The sequence below is a fragment of the Maniola jurtina genome, chromosome 26, assembly GCF_905333055.1.
Source record: "Maniola jurtina chromosome 26, ilManJurt1.1, whole genome shotgun sequence".
Lineage (NCBI taxonomy): Eukaryota > Metazoa > Arthropoda > Insecta > Lepidoptera > Nymphalidae > Maniola > Maniola jurtina.
Window position 1 is genome coordinate 4,335,217 of NC_060054.1, and position 17,000 is coordinate 4,352,216.

The following is a 17,000-nucleotide window of genomic DNA, read 5'->3' on the forward strand; positions in this document are numbered from 1 at the left end:
GAAACAGGTGAACGCACACTTATCCGAGTCGAATGAAACGAATTTTAGAATTCTGCATATTATGAAATCTTATGAAACCTCGCATACTTCCGATTCGGACGATTCGACGCCGGCTTGGTCTGGTGGGAGGTTTCGGCCGTGGCTAGTTACCTACGGCAAAACCGTGCCGCCAAGCGATTTGGCGTTACAGTACGATGTCGTGTAGACCCCAAAGGGGTGTGGGCTTATTTAAAATAAAATTAACCATACCCCTTCCAGGTTAGCCCGCTTCATCATCACTTACCACCAGGTGAAATTGCAGTCAAGGTCTAACTGGTAAGTATCTGAATTAAAAACATGATTTTATGTCACCAAAGCCAAATTTTTGACATATTATCGTCGATTCAGAATCAAACCCCTCACGGTTTGATTCTGAATCGCCGAGACTTCCCTCGTATACCTAATTTCGAGAGCCTCGATAGCTCAACGGTTGAGGAGCGCACTGAATTCCGAAAGGTTGGCGGTTCAAACCCCACCCGTTGCACTATTGTCGTACCCACTCCTGGCACAAGCTTTACGGTTAATTGGAGGGGAAAGGGGAGTATTAGTCATGATGAGCATGGCTAATATTCTTTAAAAAAACAGTCTGGTAGCGTTCTGTAAAGTTTGCGTGACTAGGCTAATATAAAAAGTTTATTTTATTATTCAGTTCCAGCATTTCTTTCAGTAATTCAGTTAGCGTAGAAGCTTTGAGCGGTACGTTCGTGTCGGGCGATGATTAAAAACGCGACTTTCGTAAAAGTAGTCGAAAATAATCGTAAAAGGACTACCTAGCTAGACTAAAATAATATTTTATGCCTACTTGATAGTAAAATACTAGATTTATAAAACCTACTATAAATTTTATAATGCAAAGAAGTGTGTTTGTTATACCTACTTAAATAACTAAATTTTAATGATATATTTTAATTGGAAAATGAATATAGTTCTAATAAAAATCAATCCATACAAATATTATAAATGCGAAAGTGTGTCTGTCTGTCTGTCTGCTACGTTTTCACGGCCCAACCACGGAACCGATTTTAATGTTTGGTACAGACTTGGGTTACATCCCGGGGAAGGACATAGGCTACTTTTTATCCTGGAAAATCAAAGAGTTTCTACGGGATTAAAAAACACCGAAATCCGCGCGGGCGAAGTCGCGGGCATCCTCCAGTTAATTATAATATAACAAAGTTTACGTTAGTATTAATAGTTTAATGCTTATTTGCTTCTAAATAATAACATTTTACGTAACAATTTGTTATTTTTTTGGAGTCCGCGACTTAGTCCGCGTGGATTTAGGTTTTCAAAAATTCCAAGGGAACTCTTTGATTTTCCGGGACAAAAAGTATAAGCCCAATCATGTCATTTTCAGGATGCAAACCAAGATGTACCAAGATTCGTTAAAACTGTGAAAGGCTTGCAGACAGACGATCTTGAGTGCTGCGCCCTTGAGGGCATTTTGCTGCGAATTTTTATTATAAAACAATTCGAGATTTTAAAAAACCAGCCAAGTGCGAGTCAGACTCGCGCACCGAGGGTTCCGTACTCGGGTAATTTTTCTGACATTTCGCTCGATAAATCAAAAAAATATTATGCATAAAAATAAATAAAAATCAGTTTTAGAATGTACAGGTAAAGTCCTTTCATATGATACACCACTTGATATAGATATCTTACTTTGAAAATTGAAACACATTTAATTTTTTTTAATGACGTAACCGCTAATTCACAGTTTTCGGATTTATTCCTTTACTTGTGCTATAAGACCTACCTACCCACCAAATTTCATGATTCTACATCAACGGGAACCCTATACGTTTTCTTGACAGACACGACGGACAGACAGACAGACAACAAAGTGATCCTATAAGGGTTCCGTTTTTCCTTTTGAGGTACGGAACCCTAATAACTCCTCGCAGACGAAGTCGGGGTCAAGTACTAGTTTAAAGAAAAGATTCGTAGAAAACCCAAGTTGAACGACATAATCGTCCACTTTTCCACATGTCTACAATAAAATATGCAAGGCCCGAGCGTCTTTCCCATGGGAGTTGGGACTCTGTTATTTACCTACCAATCCATTCTAGTTTCCATGAAATTATTCCGTCATTTCGGATTCCCTTTGTCACGCTAACAATTATAACGAAAATTTAAACTTCAAAGTATTTTTATCTACTATTTTCAAATAGGTAATCATCATCTATACATATAATAAAATTGTAGAAAAGTGGCGTCTGTACAGTCGAAATATATAAAAAAAAAGTAGTAGGGGTTGTTATTATATCGATGCCGAATCCGAAATTGTAATTATTTTTTTTTGTCTGTTTGTCTGTTTGTCTGTGTGTTTGTGCACGCTAAAATCAGAAACGGCTTATTCGATTTAGATACGGTTTTCACTAATATATTGTAATAAGCTTCACTTAACATTTAGTGTTTATTTCATATCAATCGGTTCATAAATAAAAAAGTTATGTCAATTTAAAGAATCATGGCGAACATTTTTAACGTACAGAGTATGTACTACACGCCTCGCGCCTGCCCGAAAAGTCACTATTCCACGCGAACGAAGTCGCGGGCACAGCTAGTTACGTAATAATATTATTACATAAGTTTAAAAAAAATAATGTTTCAAGGAAGGAAGACCAATTATTTTTTACTAGGGGACGCCCACGGCTTCGCCCGCGTGGATTTCGGTTTTTTAAATCCCGTAGGAACTCTTTGATTTTCCGGGATAAAAAGTAGCCTATGTTCTTCTCCGGGGTGTATCCAAAGTCTGAACCAAATTTCATTAAAATCGGTTCAGCGGTTGGGCCGTGAAAACGTAGCAGACAGACAGACAGACACACTTTCGCATTTATAATATTAGTATGGAAGTATGGATTAAGTAGGCATCTACTATTATTTTGAACTAGCTGACGCCCGCGACTTTGTCCGCGTGGATTTAGGTTTTTCGAAATCCCGTAGAAACTCTTTGGTTTTCCGGGATAAAAAGAAGCCTATGTGCTAATCCAGGTTATTATCTATGTCCATTCCGAATTTCAGCCAAATCCATCCTGTGGTTTTTGCGTGAAGGAGTAACAGACATACACACACACACACACACGCACACACATACAAACTTTCGCCTTTATAATATTAGTGTGATTGTACCTATTACCTGCCAAATTTTACTTGAAGATTTCTTTTAATTTGCTCTACTTATTTTTTAAATCATCACTTCCACCTGTCGCCGGCCCACTACAGAGCATGGGGCAACTCTCAGAATGAATGAGAAAGATATTTTAGGTCTAACCACGTTTTTCATTGAGATTTGGAGAAGTCTCAGGACTCTCGGAACCTGCCTGAGTTTTCGTTACCATGTTTTTTTTTCTTTAAAGCTTTTCCACGCACATAACTCTGAAAAGTCCAGGGTCGAAGGTCGCACGAAGGAATTAGGGATAGGCTATAACCGCACATTTTTTTTTTTGGATTTAGGTAAATCTTATATGAAGATGTTTTTCGTTAACGTAGGCTTTAAACAAACATAAAATGAGTGGGAAAACTAACAGAACATCAAGAATATCTGCATCAGTTCTGATTTTTTGCAACTTTGTTACTATGGTGAGTAAAACACTATGAGTAAGTATTACTATCTAAGATCCGTAATCCGGATCCTATTACTGAGCCTTCGCTGTCCGTCCGTCCGTCTGTCTGTCTGTCTGTCACGGGCTGTATCTCATGAACCGTAGATAAGCTGTAGCCGTAAGAATGAGCCGCATTAAAGACAAATACCTACTTAATAAACGCGCACCGAGGGTTCCGTATTCGGGTATTTTTCCGACATTTTGCACGATAAATCAAAAACCATTGTGCATAAAAATAAATAAAAATCCGTTTGAAGTTTGAGAAGGTGCAGGTAAAACCCTTTCATATGTTGATACCCCACTTGGTATTGTTAGGTATCTTACTTTGAAAATTGAAACAAATTAATTAATTTTTTTGTTCGATGTAACCAACAAATTCACGGTTTTCGGATTTTTTCCTTTACTTGTGCTATCCTACCTGCCCATGATTCTAAGTCAACGGGAAGTACCCTATAGGTTTTCTTGACAGACACGACAGACGGGCAGACAGACAGACAACGAAGTGATACTATAAGGGTCCGTGTTTCCTTTTGAGGTGCGGATCCCTAAAAAATAAAATAATAAGTGCTATCTTGTACGATGGTGCGGAACCCTTCGTGTTCGTCTCGACGCGCTCTTGGTCGGTTTTAAGGCTTCATAGTTTACTAGCGACCCGCCCCGGCTTCGCACGGGTGGATATTTATTTTTTCTATTTTCCGGGATAAAATAATATAGCCTATACGGATTCGGAAGAATCCCTCTAAGTAATGGTAAAAGAAATTTTGAAATCGGTCCAGTAGTTTTTGAGCCTATTCAATACAAACAGACAAAAATACAAAGGTTTCCTCTTTATAATATTAGTATAGATATCCATAGTCCTTCTAGTTCACAATCAAGGTTAGACAAGCGGCAATGTTTGAACTGAGCGAAGGGCAGCGTTTGAGTACTTACATAATTATTCGTTTGTGAACCTTGAGAAGATTATATTTATTCCAGTTGTTAGACCTTCGTTTTAAAACTGTAATATTACTGTAATAAGTTTAAGGTTTTTGCCAAACAAATGTAAATTAAAAATTTATAAACCCCCGACAAGTGAAGGTTACAGTAACTAGAAAAGAGCTGATATTTTTTTTGTGTTCTTAGCTATAATTGAAGAAAATCGATTCAGCCGTTTGAAAGTTATCAGCTCTTTTCTAGTTTTTTTTATAGAGGCTTTTATGTTGGGGGTTTTTAAATTTCAAGTTATCTAATTAATAATAATCATCTACGACTTACCAGGCTGCATGGTCTACGACCTTTGCCTTTCCTGAAAGGGATAAAATCAATATCATCAAGTTATCTAAGTATAGAATGTGCCGGCTAGAGATACTCACGCATTTAGTCTCTATCTTATTTAGGGTTCTGTACACGAAGGACAGGACCCTATTACTAAGCTTCCACTGCCCGCCCGTCCGTCCATCCGTCTGTCTGTGTGTCAGCGAGCTGTGTGATGTATCTCGTAAACCGTAATAGGTAGAGAGTTGAAATTTTCAGTGCCGCTATAACAACAAATAATAAAAATTTCGAAATAATACAAAAAATAAAACCGGCCAAGTGCGAGTCAGACTCGCGCACTGAGGGTTCCGTACTCGGGTATTTTTTCCAACATTTTGCACGATAAATCAAAAACTATTATGCATAAAAATAAATAAAAATCTGTTTTAGAATGTACAGGTAAAGCCCTTTCTTAAGATACCCACTTGGTATGGTTATCTTACTTTGAAAATTGAAACACATTTTTTTTGCGCTTTTCAGATTTATTCCTGTATTTGTACTATAAGACCTACCTACCTACTAAATCTCATTATTCTAGGTCAACGGGAAGTACCCTATAGGTTTCTTGACAGACACGACTGACAGACAGACAGACAGACAGACAACAAAGTAATCTTGTAAGGGTTCCGTTTTTCCTTTTAAGGTACGGAACCCTAAAAGTGTTATTTTTTATGGTAGGTACTGATTTTTTTCAGTTTTTCTGCATCACGATATTCGGGTTCAGCCTGTGGGTGATCGCTTCACCCAGCTCCTTCGCCGGTGCTGTCAACATCTTCGGGACTCCAACGCTGAAGGTAGAAAAACTCCATACCATAGCATTAGATAGCTACAGTATCACACTAATATAATATTATAAAGGCGAAAGTTTGTATGTGTGTGTGTGTGTGTGTGTGTGTGTATGTTTGTTACTCCTTCACGCAAAAACTACCAGACAGATTTGGCTGAAATTTAGAATGGAGATATATAGTATCCTGGATTACAACATAGGCTACTTTTTATCCCGGAAAATCAAAGAGTTCCCACGGGATTTCGAAAAACCTAAATCCACGCGGGCGAAGTCGCGGGCATAGGCTAGTATCGAATAAAGAAAAAAACCGGTCAAGTGTGAGTCAGACTCGCGCACCGAGGGTTCCATACTTGGGTATTTTTTCCGACATATTGCACGATAAATTAAAATCTGTTTTAGAATGTACACTTATAAAGCCCTTTCATATGAACCCACCCATATAAGCCCAGTTGGTATAGTTATCTTACTTTGAAAATTGAAACGCATTTTAATTTTTTTAATGATGTAACCACAAATTCACGGTTTTCGGATTTATTCTTTTACTTGTGCTATAACTTAGCTTGTGCTAGGTGTGGGTACGACAATAGTGCAACGGGTTGGGTTTGAACCACCGACCTTTCGGAATTCAGACCGCTAATCAACCGTTGAGCTATTGGGGCAGTTGAATAATAGAAATTAAAAAGTAGGCCACGCGAGTACCTTCTGACCCTACTGTAGTATTTATAGATAATTTCTGATAGCAGCGTGTGGCCCCATGGGTACATGTGGTGCGGCCTCGCATGCCGTGTGAATTATTCAAACAATAATCAGCCATGTAAGTATTATAACAAAGTCGGTCCTACAAGTAGTTTTACATTACGTGTAAAAAAACCGGTCAAGTGCGAGTCAGACTCGCGCACCGAGGGTTCCGTGCTCGGGTTTTTTTCCGACATTTTGCACGATATATCAAAAACTATCACACTAATATTATAAAGGCGAAAGTTTGTATGTGTGTGTGTGTGTGTGTGTGTGTGTGTGTGTGTGTGTGTGTGTGTGTGTGTGTGTGTGTGTGTGTGTGTGTGTGTGTGTGTGTGTGTGTGTGTGTGTGTGTTTGTTACTCCTTCACGCGAAAACTACTGGACGGATTTGGCTGAAATTTGGAATGGAGATAGATAATATCCTGGATTAGCACATAGGCTACTTTTTATCCCGGAAAATCAAAGAGTTCCCACGGGATTTCGAAAAACCTAAATCCACGCGGGCGAAGTCGCGGGCATAGGCTAGTATCGAATAAAGAAAAAAACCGGTCAAGTGTGAGTCAGACTCGCGCACCGAGGGTTCCATACTTGGGTATTTTTTCCGACATATTGCACGATAAATTAAAATCTGTTTTAGAATGTACACTTATAAAGCCCTTTCATATGAACCCACCCATATAAGCCCAGTTGGTATAGTTATCTTACTTTGAAAATTGAAACGCATTTTAATTTTTTTAATGATGTAACCACAAATTCACGGTTTTCGGATTTATTCTTTTACTTGTGCTATAACTTAGCTTGTGCTAGGTGTGGGTACGACAATAGTGCAACGGGTTGGGTTTGAACCACCGACCTTTCGGAATTCAGACCGCTAATCAACCGTTGAGCTATTGAGGCACTTGAATAATAGAAATTAAAAAGTAGGCCACGCGAGTACCTTCTGACCCTACTGTAGTATTTATAGATAATTTCTGATAACAACGTGTGGCCCCATGGGTACATGTGGTGCGACCTCGCATGCCGTGTGAATTATTCAAACAATAATCAGCCATGTAGGTATTATAACAAAGTCGGTCCTACAAGTAGTTTTACATTACGTGTAAAAAACCCGGCCAAGTGCGAGTCAGACTCGCGCACCGAGGGTTCCGTATTTGGATATTTTTTCCGACATTTTGCACGATATATCAAAAACTATCACATCACACTAATATTATAAAGGCGAAAGTTTGTATGTGTGTGTGTGTGTCTGTGTGTGTGTGTGTGTGTGTGTGTGTGTGTTTGTTACTCCTTCACGCAAAAACTACTGGACGGATTTGGCTGAAATTCGCAATGGAGATAGATAATATCCTGGATTAGCACAATAGGCTACTTTTTATCCCGGAAAACCAAAGAGTTCCCACGGGATTTCGAAAAACCTTAATCCACGCGGACGAAGTCGCGGGCGTCAGCTAGTTATGCATAAAAATAAGTAAAAATCCGTTTTAGAATGTACAGTATAATTAATTTTGTGATTCTGGTTTATCATAAAATTAAGGATTTTCCCAATATTTTTATTTCTGTAACAAGACTGGGCCTAAAACTGGGCGGTCTCGCTTATGCATAACTAGCTGATGCTCGCGACTTCGTCCGCGTGGATCTAGATTTTTCGAAATCCCGTGGGAATTCTTTGATTTTCCGGGATAAAAAGTAACCTATTTGCTAATCCAGGATATTATCTATCTCCATTCCAAATTACAGCCAAATCCGTCTAGTAGTTTTTGCGTGAAGAAGTAACAAACATACACACACACAAACTTTCACCTTTATAATTTTAGTTTGTAAAGTGTAATTATGCACAATACACTGAAAACGTATATGAATTAAATTCAAATTCGAAATATTTTTATTCAATTAGACTTTTACAAGTATGTACTTTTGAATCGTCAAGAGCATCTACCACTGGTTCGGAATGCCTTTCCTACCGCGAAGAACCAGCAAGAAACTCGGCGGTTGCTCTTTTCAAAAGTCTTTTCAAAATAAAATAGGTTGTAGAAATCACTCATTGGTATAGAGATTGACAATTACGAAGCTGTGGGAAAGCTACTCTTCTTCTTCTTCCAGCCCTTATCCCATGCTACGTGGGGTTGGCACAACATGTCTTCCTCTTCCACTCTCTTCTGTCATCCATCAACTTATCATCTACCCCTTTTATACGCATATCCTCTTTCACGCAATCCATCCACCTTTTCTTTGGTCGTCCTCTTCTCTTTTCTCCATCCACATACATATTTAACATTCTTCTAGTGATATTCTACCATCGTACTGCCAGGCATCGTCAAGGTCTGCATCCGTACGTAGTCGAAATTCCTCGAATACGTACGAAACGATTTGCTTCCTCTTTCCTAATTCGAACCGCTAGGATATGGAACGCCCTTCCGGCGTCAGTTTTCCCTTCCACCTATAATATGGGTACTTTCAAGTCAAGAGTGAATAGGCAACTTCTAGGCAAGCGCGCTCCATCTTAGGCTGCATCATCACTTGCTAGCAGGTCTGATTGCAGCCAAGCGCTAGTCTATATAATTTAAAAAAAAAAAAAATGACTCTCTTCCCTCCGCATCACATGCCCATACCATGCCAGCCTATTACTCCTCATTTTTTCTACCACTGGTGCTACTTTTAAACTTCCCCTTATATATTCGTTCCTTATCATATCCATTCTTGTCACACCACACATCCATCTCAACATTCGCATTTCGGTCGCATGTTCTCGTCTTTCATCCTTCCCTTTTACCGCCCAACATTCTGAACCATACATTGATGCAATTTTAAATTGGCCTATACATACATCCCCTATCTATTGTAGTTTAAATACGCGGTGTCATTGAATAGTAGGTCACCCCCGTACCAGCCTGTGATTTCTCCTTCCGAAGCAATAGTAGATTCACTTGACGTTTCAAAAGTACTCGTAAAAGTTTATTTCAATACAAGTGTAAATTAAAAATTTATAACACCCCCGACAAGTGAAGGTTACAGTAACTAGAAAAGAGCTGATATGATTTTCTTGGATTATAGCTAAGAACACTCTCGATCAAGCCACCTTTCAAACAAAAAAAACTAAATTAAAATCGGTTCATTCGTTTAGGCGCTACGGTGCCGGTGCCACAGACAGATACACAGATACACAGATACACAGATACACAGATACACACGTCAAACTTATAACACCCCTCTTTTTGGGTCGGGGGTTAAAAAATCTGTCTATTTCATGTCTATTTCATTTACTACTCACCTTTGTATGACACACATTTTACCACTTTGGAAGATATTAGAAACCTCAATATCATTTTTGAGGACCTATCCATAGCTACCCCACACGTATGATGAAAAAAAAAATTTGAGTTTTAGTTCTAAGTATGGGGAACCCCAAAATTTATTGTTTTTTTTTCTTCAATTTTTCATGAAAATCTTAATGCGGTTCACAAAATACATCTACTTACCAAGTTTCAACAGTATAGTACTTATAGTCACGGAAAAAAGTGGCTGTGACATACGGACGGACAGACAGACAGACATGACGAATCCATAAGGGTTCCGTTTTTTGCTATTTGGCTACGGAACCCCAAAAACTATCGTTAGTCCTAGAGTTTAGAGCAAGAGCCCCACAAAGGGAAGATAAAATCCGGCCTCATGAACACATGAGTGGAGTAGTCGGACAAAAAAGGCAAAACCAATTAAGTCACACTAATATTATAAAGGCGAAAGTTTGTGTGTATGTGTGTGTGTGTGTGTATGTTTGTTACTCCTTCACGCAAAAACCACTGGACGAATTTGGCTGAAATTCAGAATGGAAATAGATAATATCCTGGATTAGCACATAGGCTACTTTTTATCCTGGAAAATCAAAGAGTTCCCACGAGATTTCGAAAAACCTAAATCCACGCGGACGAAGTCGCGGGCGTCAGCTAGTATTTAATAAAAAAATAAATATCCAAGTGAGAATCGCTCTGAGCTTACTGTATCGGCCATCAGACTTTAAAAAACGATAAAAAGTGTAAATAAAAATTTATAACACCCCCATTGTTGGGGGTTCACTTGTGTGAAGGTTACAGTAACTAGAAAAGAGCTGATAACTTTTAAACGGCCGAACCGATTTTCTTGAATTATAGCTTAGAACACTCTCGAACAAGCCACTTTTCAAACAAAAAAAAACTAAATTAAAATCGGTTTATTAGTTTAGGAGCTACGACGTCGCAGACAGATACACAGATCACACTTATAACACCTTTCTTTTTGGGTCGGGGGTTAAAACAAACAAGGGGATTGCCTGAAAATATCCGGATAATCGAAAAATAATACTAAACGATTACACAGACTAATATGCCGTGTGAAATAACCGGGTCAACGCATCGATATCCGGATATAAACGGTTATGACATGCGACTCGCGAATGTAGGTAAAACATATTATTTTGAAAGAAAGAAAGAAAAAACGTTTATTTTGAACCCCCGACCCAAAAAGAGGGGTGTTATAAGTAAGTTTTCGAGATACGTAATTTTTCAGTAATCCGGTTCCGTAATACGTACCTCAAAAGGAAAAACGTAACCCTTATAGGATGTAAGGCTATTAACCCCCGACCCAAAAAGAGGGGTGTTCTGAGTTTGACGTGTGTATCTGTGTGTTTGTGTATCTGTCTGTGGCATCGTAGCTCCTAAACTAATGAACCGATTTTAATTTAGTTTTTTCGTTTGAAAGGTGGCTTGATCGAGAGTGTCCTTAGCTATAATCCATGAAAATCGGTTCAGCCGTTTGAAAGTTATCAGCTCTTTCTAGTTACTGTAATCTTCACTTGTCGGGAGTGTCGACTGTCTAATTTGTGAGAATAGTCGATACTAGAATTAATTTCTGATGAGGATGATACTGCCATTGTCACAATTAAAATACCATATAAAGCCTACGTTGTCGTATTAGTTTACAAATTGCGAAAAACCAAATTAAATTTGAATTTCGAGGGCAGACCCGTCGCATCCACCTTAATAGCCGATGTACGGAACCCTTCGTGTACATTTCTGACTCGCACTTGACCAGTTTTGGATTATTTTGCAGGCGTTGTTGGCAGAAGACGCCCCGTTCCTGGAGATGGGTATCAGCGTCGCCATGTTGTCCGGATTTTTCTTCTTCATATCGTTTATGGGGTTCTATGGCGCGATCACTGGTTCGCAGTTCTTGCTTTTCATGGTGAGTGTTCAAATCTATAAGCTGTGATAGCCTAGTGGTTAGAACGTCCACCTATATTTATCTGTGTTTTGTATTTTTGGATTTATCTGTGTTTTGTACTTAAACTAGCTGTGCCCGCGACTTCGTTCGCGTGGAATAGTGACCGCGCTTTATATAGCCACGGACGCTTAGGCGCGAGGCGTGTAGTACGTACTCTGTACGTTAAAAATGTTCGCCGTGATTCTTTAAATTGACATAACTTTTTTATTTATGAACCGATTGACATGAAATAAACACTAAATGTTAAGTGAAGCTTACTACAATATATTAGTGAAAATCGTATCTAAATCGAATAAGCCGTTTCTGATATTAGCGTGCACAAACACACAGACAAACAGACAAAAAAAAATTAATTACAATTTCGGGTTCGGCATCGATATAATAACAACCCCTGCTACTTTTTTTTATATATTTCCATTGTACAGACACCACTTTTCTACAATTTTATTATATGTATAGATAGACTAGCTGATGACCGCGACTTCGTCCGCGTGGATTTAGGTTTTACAATCCCGTGGTTTTTAAATATACCATGCAAAAAATCACGCCAATCCGTGGCTCCGTTGCGGCGTGTTTGAAGGACAAACAGACAAACAGACTCACTTTCGCATTTATAATATTAGTATAATAACTTGATAAGTAGGTATCACTTGCTTACGGTGAAGGAAAATATCGTAAGGAAACCTGCATGCCTGAGAGTTCTCCACAATATTTTCAAAGGTAGAGTCTGCCAATCAACATTTGGCCGGGTGGTAGACTATGGTCAAAACCATAGAAATAAAATATAATGGCACTCCAAAATCGATGGGTAGATACAACCCATGTGGAGGAATGTGTGGCCTAATTGACAGCGCATATCAATCGATTGTGATTGTTAAGCAACACTGACCCAAGTCAGTAACTGGATGGGTAACCGACTTCAGGGGTCCGAATTTGACCTTTTCGTTTCCTCCGTGTCTCGAAGAACACGTTAAGCTGTCGGTCCCGGTTATTATCACTAACATCTGATAATAACTGTAAATTAACCTTAGAGTTGAAACGTTCTCTTAGTTGATTTGTATGCGGAAGGATCTGGGAACCCACCACATTATTATCCCAAGAGAACTCCTACCATTATAAGATTAATGGAAAGGGGTCATGACCCTCAGTAATGAGGAATGCGACTATAGAGAGAAATACAACCCGTCCATAGGTAGGTACAACGTATTTGAATGTTTTCAGTACGCCGCGCTTGTGATTCTTCTATTGCTGCTGGAGTGTGCCGTCATGTACTACATCTCATCCAATTTAGTGGAGGTAACTTTTTTAACCCCCGACCCAAAAAGAGGGGTATTATAAATTTGATGTGTGTCTCTGTCTGTGGCATCGTAGCTCCTAAACTAATGACCCGATTTTAATTCAGGTTTTTTTGTTTGAAAGGTGGCTTGATCGAGAGTGTTCTTAGCTATAATCCAAGAAAAACGGTTTAGCCGTTTGAAAGTTATCAGCTCTTTTCTAGTTACTGGAACTTTCACTTGTCGGGGGTGTTATAAATTTTTAATTTACACTTGTTGTTTAATGATTAGTGGTCTCACCACCGTCTCACACTCATTACCTAAACCAGACTATGTTTTATGGAGAGCGCATGGGAAAAGTATTGCATTTTATTTGCGATATTATTACTTACTAGCTGACGCCCGCGACTTCGTCCGCGTGGATTTAGGTTTTTCGAAATCCCGTGGGAACTCTTTGATTTTCCGGGATAAAAAGTAGCCTATATTAGCGTCATAGTGTGACTAGATGATGTCCGCGTGGATTTAGGTTTAATTTAAAATCCCGTGGGAACTCTTTGCTTTTCCGGGATAAAAATTAGCCTATGTCCGTCCCCGGGATGTAAGCTAACTCTGTGCCTTTCATTAAAATCGGTTCAGCGGTTGAGCCGTGAAAACGTAGCAGTCAGACAGACAGACGGATAGACACATTTTCACTTTATAATATTAGTATGGATATCTACTTACCAACCTACTTAATCTACCTATTAATATAACTTATTTTAATCTTTTCAATTTATTTCTTTCTACACTTACTTTTTACCCAATTACAAAAGAGTATACTATTAAGTGATTATATTTATTTTTATGATTTTTGAATTTACTTTTACAGAAAGGTATCCAAGAGCGAAATAGTTACTTAACGCACGCCATTCGTCTTACACTACAATGTTGTGAACAGAATATCACGTAAGTTAAAAAGAAACATGCCTACTCCTAAAACAATGTTCCACCGAATTTGTCTGTCTGTACGAGCTAATCTCAGAAACTACTGTAGAATCTATTCTTTTTTTAACTTATTTTGCTACAACTTTTTTCCGAGCAACAAAGGACAAAAAGAGCATCTACTGAGTTTCTTGCTGGCGTAGAATATGTTTTCACATTGCGGTGTTAGAGTATACCTATACTTATCATAAGTGGCAAATACTGCCCTGTATGAAACAAATACTTACATATAAATTCATTAAACGGTAAATATTATAAACTAGCTGATGCCCGCAGCTTCGCCCGCGTGGATTGGTCAGATCCCCTGCAGCATCAGGATTGAGGAGTTGGACTCCAAATTTTTTATGAAACAATGTCGCAAAGTTCCTCTATCGATTAAAAAAGAAATGACGCAAATCGGTTCAGAAATCTCGGAGATTTCGGTGTACATAGGTAGAAAAACACAACTCCCTTTTTGAAAGTCGGTTAAAAAAGTAGCCTATTTTACGCCCTGGTCAATCCTCTACTTGCCTGTGAAAGTCCCGTCCAAATCGGTTCAGCCGTTCCAAAGATTAGCCTTTTCAAACAGACAGACAGACAGACAGACAGACAGACAGACAGACAAAAATTTTAAAAACGTGTGATTCAGTTATGGTATCGTTCAAATAACCATATGAGCTTAATATGAGGTAGTTATTTCGAAATTACAGACAGACACTCCAATTTTATTTATTAGTATAGATATGCATGCCTGAGAGTTCTCCGTCACACACGCACCTTTTGGAGTTATGTGCGTTTGAAGTAATTAAATATCACTTGTTTTAACGGTGAAGGAAAACATCGCGAGGAAACCTGCATGTCTGAGAGTTCAAATGTTTCTCAAAGGTATGTGAAGTCTACCAATTCACACTTGGCCACTGTGCCATGGCCAAGTGTGAATGGTCTAAACCCTTCTCACTCTGAGAGGAGACCCGTACTCTGTAGTGAGCCGGCGATGGGTTGATCATAATGATGATGACCTAGTTCTAAAAAAAATGCCACGCTATAATATTACGTTCAGATTACCTCTTTATTAACCCCCGACCCAAAAAGAGGGGTGTTATAAGTTTGACGTGTGTATCTGTGTATCTGTGTGTCTGTGTATCTGTGTATCTGTCTGTAGCATCATAGCGCCTAAACGAATGAACCGATTTTAATTTACTTTTTTTTGTTTGAAAGGTGGCTTGATTGAGAGTGTTCTTAGCTATAATCCAAAAAAAATTGGTTCAGCCGTTTAAAAGTTATCAGCTATTTTCTAGTTTTCTTGTAGAAAAGAAGGTTAGATAACCCTTAGGTTCATAATATTCAAGTGTCAATTGACAAATGTCAAGCTGTCAAGATGGACGTTGCCTAGATATACATAATTATTTATTTGAAAATGATTTGTCGGGGGTGTTGTAAATTTTTAATTTACACTTGTGTAGGATGTAGTTACTAATTAATTATATTTAAGTACTCAGTACTTAATTAATATTATTTACAGAATTTCTCCGCCAGACGGCAAAGCACCGCCATGGTCCTGCTGCGGTGCGGAGACCTATCCCAAAAACTGCACACTCGACAGAGTTTATCCTACAGTAAGTATAGTTTTCTATTTCACGAAGATTGGTAGGATATGTTTGTGTGAGTCACATGCCACCTTTTTTTTAACGCTGGGGAATGCATTTACGCATACCCCTCCGGAAGCCAGCCAGCCAGCTGAAGGAGGGTATGTGGGACTCGCCGGCCGAGAGGCGACCGGAATACCCACTGAAACTCAGCGGCGTCCCTGCGCGTCGCCTGACGACTGGGTCACGGGAACAGCCAGCATAACCATTTCAGCTTCGCAACCCGCTGAGTTATATCGGTTACTCTGGTTCTCCTACGAAACTCCTCATTTCTGATTTGATCACGTAGAGTAACTCCAAGCATAGCTCTCTCCACTTTTCTGCCTATTATAGCGTAATCACATATAGTGTAAAAAACTCATTTTTAAAGGTAATCGGGCATAATTGACCCGCTTTACGGACATGAACCAAAATAGTATTAAATCAAAGATAATATTGTAACCTTTCTGTATCACACTTCACACTAATATTATAAAGGAGAAAGTTTGTATGTGTGTGTGTGTGTGTGTGTGTGTGTATGTTTGTTACTCCTTCACGCAAAAACTACTGGACGGATTGGGCTGAAATTTAGAATGGAGATAGATTATAACCTGGATTAGCACATAGGCTACTTTTTATCCCGGAAAATTAAAGAGTTCCCACGGGAATTTTAAAAAACCTACATTCACGCGAACGAAGTCGCGGGCATCAGCTAGTATATAAATATTTGATTCAAAATCGATGGCAGAAAAAATTATTAAACGTTGAAAAGAGTATAAATCAATAGGCTTTTCTTTCATGGTCCAATAATTATTTGAATTTTTCGTGATTCCCATGACCCTTCCCATGACCCACAACAACATGTATTTGAATACATTCACTTCAAGTGAATTTCACTTCACCGCCGCCGCGGGTTTCCATATTAAAGTGCCCGTTTACCTTTATTTTCAGGGCTGTCACCAAGCGGTAATTAATTGGCTAAAACGCTACGAAACGCCAATATACGTCTGCCTGGCGATATCTCACATAATATTATCGCTCTGCTCACTCCTACGACGAGCTCTCAGTGCGTCTCACTCTTACAGCTAGCGATCGCAGCGCCGCTCTGGCGGTAAGTTAAATAAAAAGTTTTTATTTTATAAAGTTTTTTGTGCTATTTTTTGAGGTTACACATTTCCAAAAAGCCCGTGGGAACTCTTTGATTTCTACATCAAATCAGTCAAATGGATGAGCCATGAAAATGCAACAGACAGACTGAGAAAGAGAATCACACCTTCGCATTCGTAATTTATTATGTATTATTGGTATGGAAAATTACGAATTTGGAAAAAAAAGGTTTCAGAAATGTTATTGTTTCTCTGTAGTTGTACTTGACGATTCAAAAATACAAAATAAATGTGTAATTAAATAAAAACGTTTTCAATTTT

General features: G+C 38.7%; 1 protein-coding gene across 1 annotated transcript; it reads left to right on the top strand.

Moving 5' to 3' along the window:
* The first annotated feature begins 3,549 nt into the window (after positions 1–3,549).
* On the top strand, positions 3,550–16,729 carry LOC123878443. Its single transcript, XM_045925616.1, has 7 exons — positions 3,550–3,621; positions 5,633–5,731; positions 11,544–11,675; positions 12,936–13,010; positions 13,857–13,933; positions 15,471–15,564; positions 16,525–16,729. Exons 1-7 carry the CDS (start codon positions 3,550–3,552, stop codon positions 16,660–16,662), a joined length of 687 nt encoding a protein of 228 aa, XP_045781572.1. The 3' UTR covers positions 16,663–16,729.
* Positions 16,730–17,000: the final 271 nt, after the last annotated feature.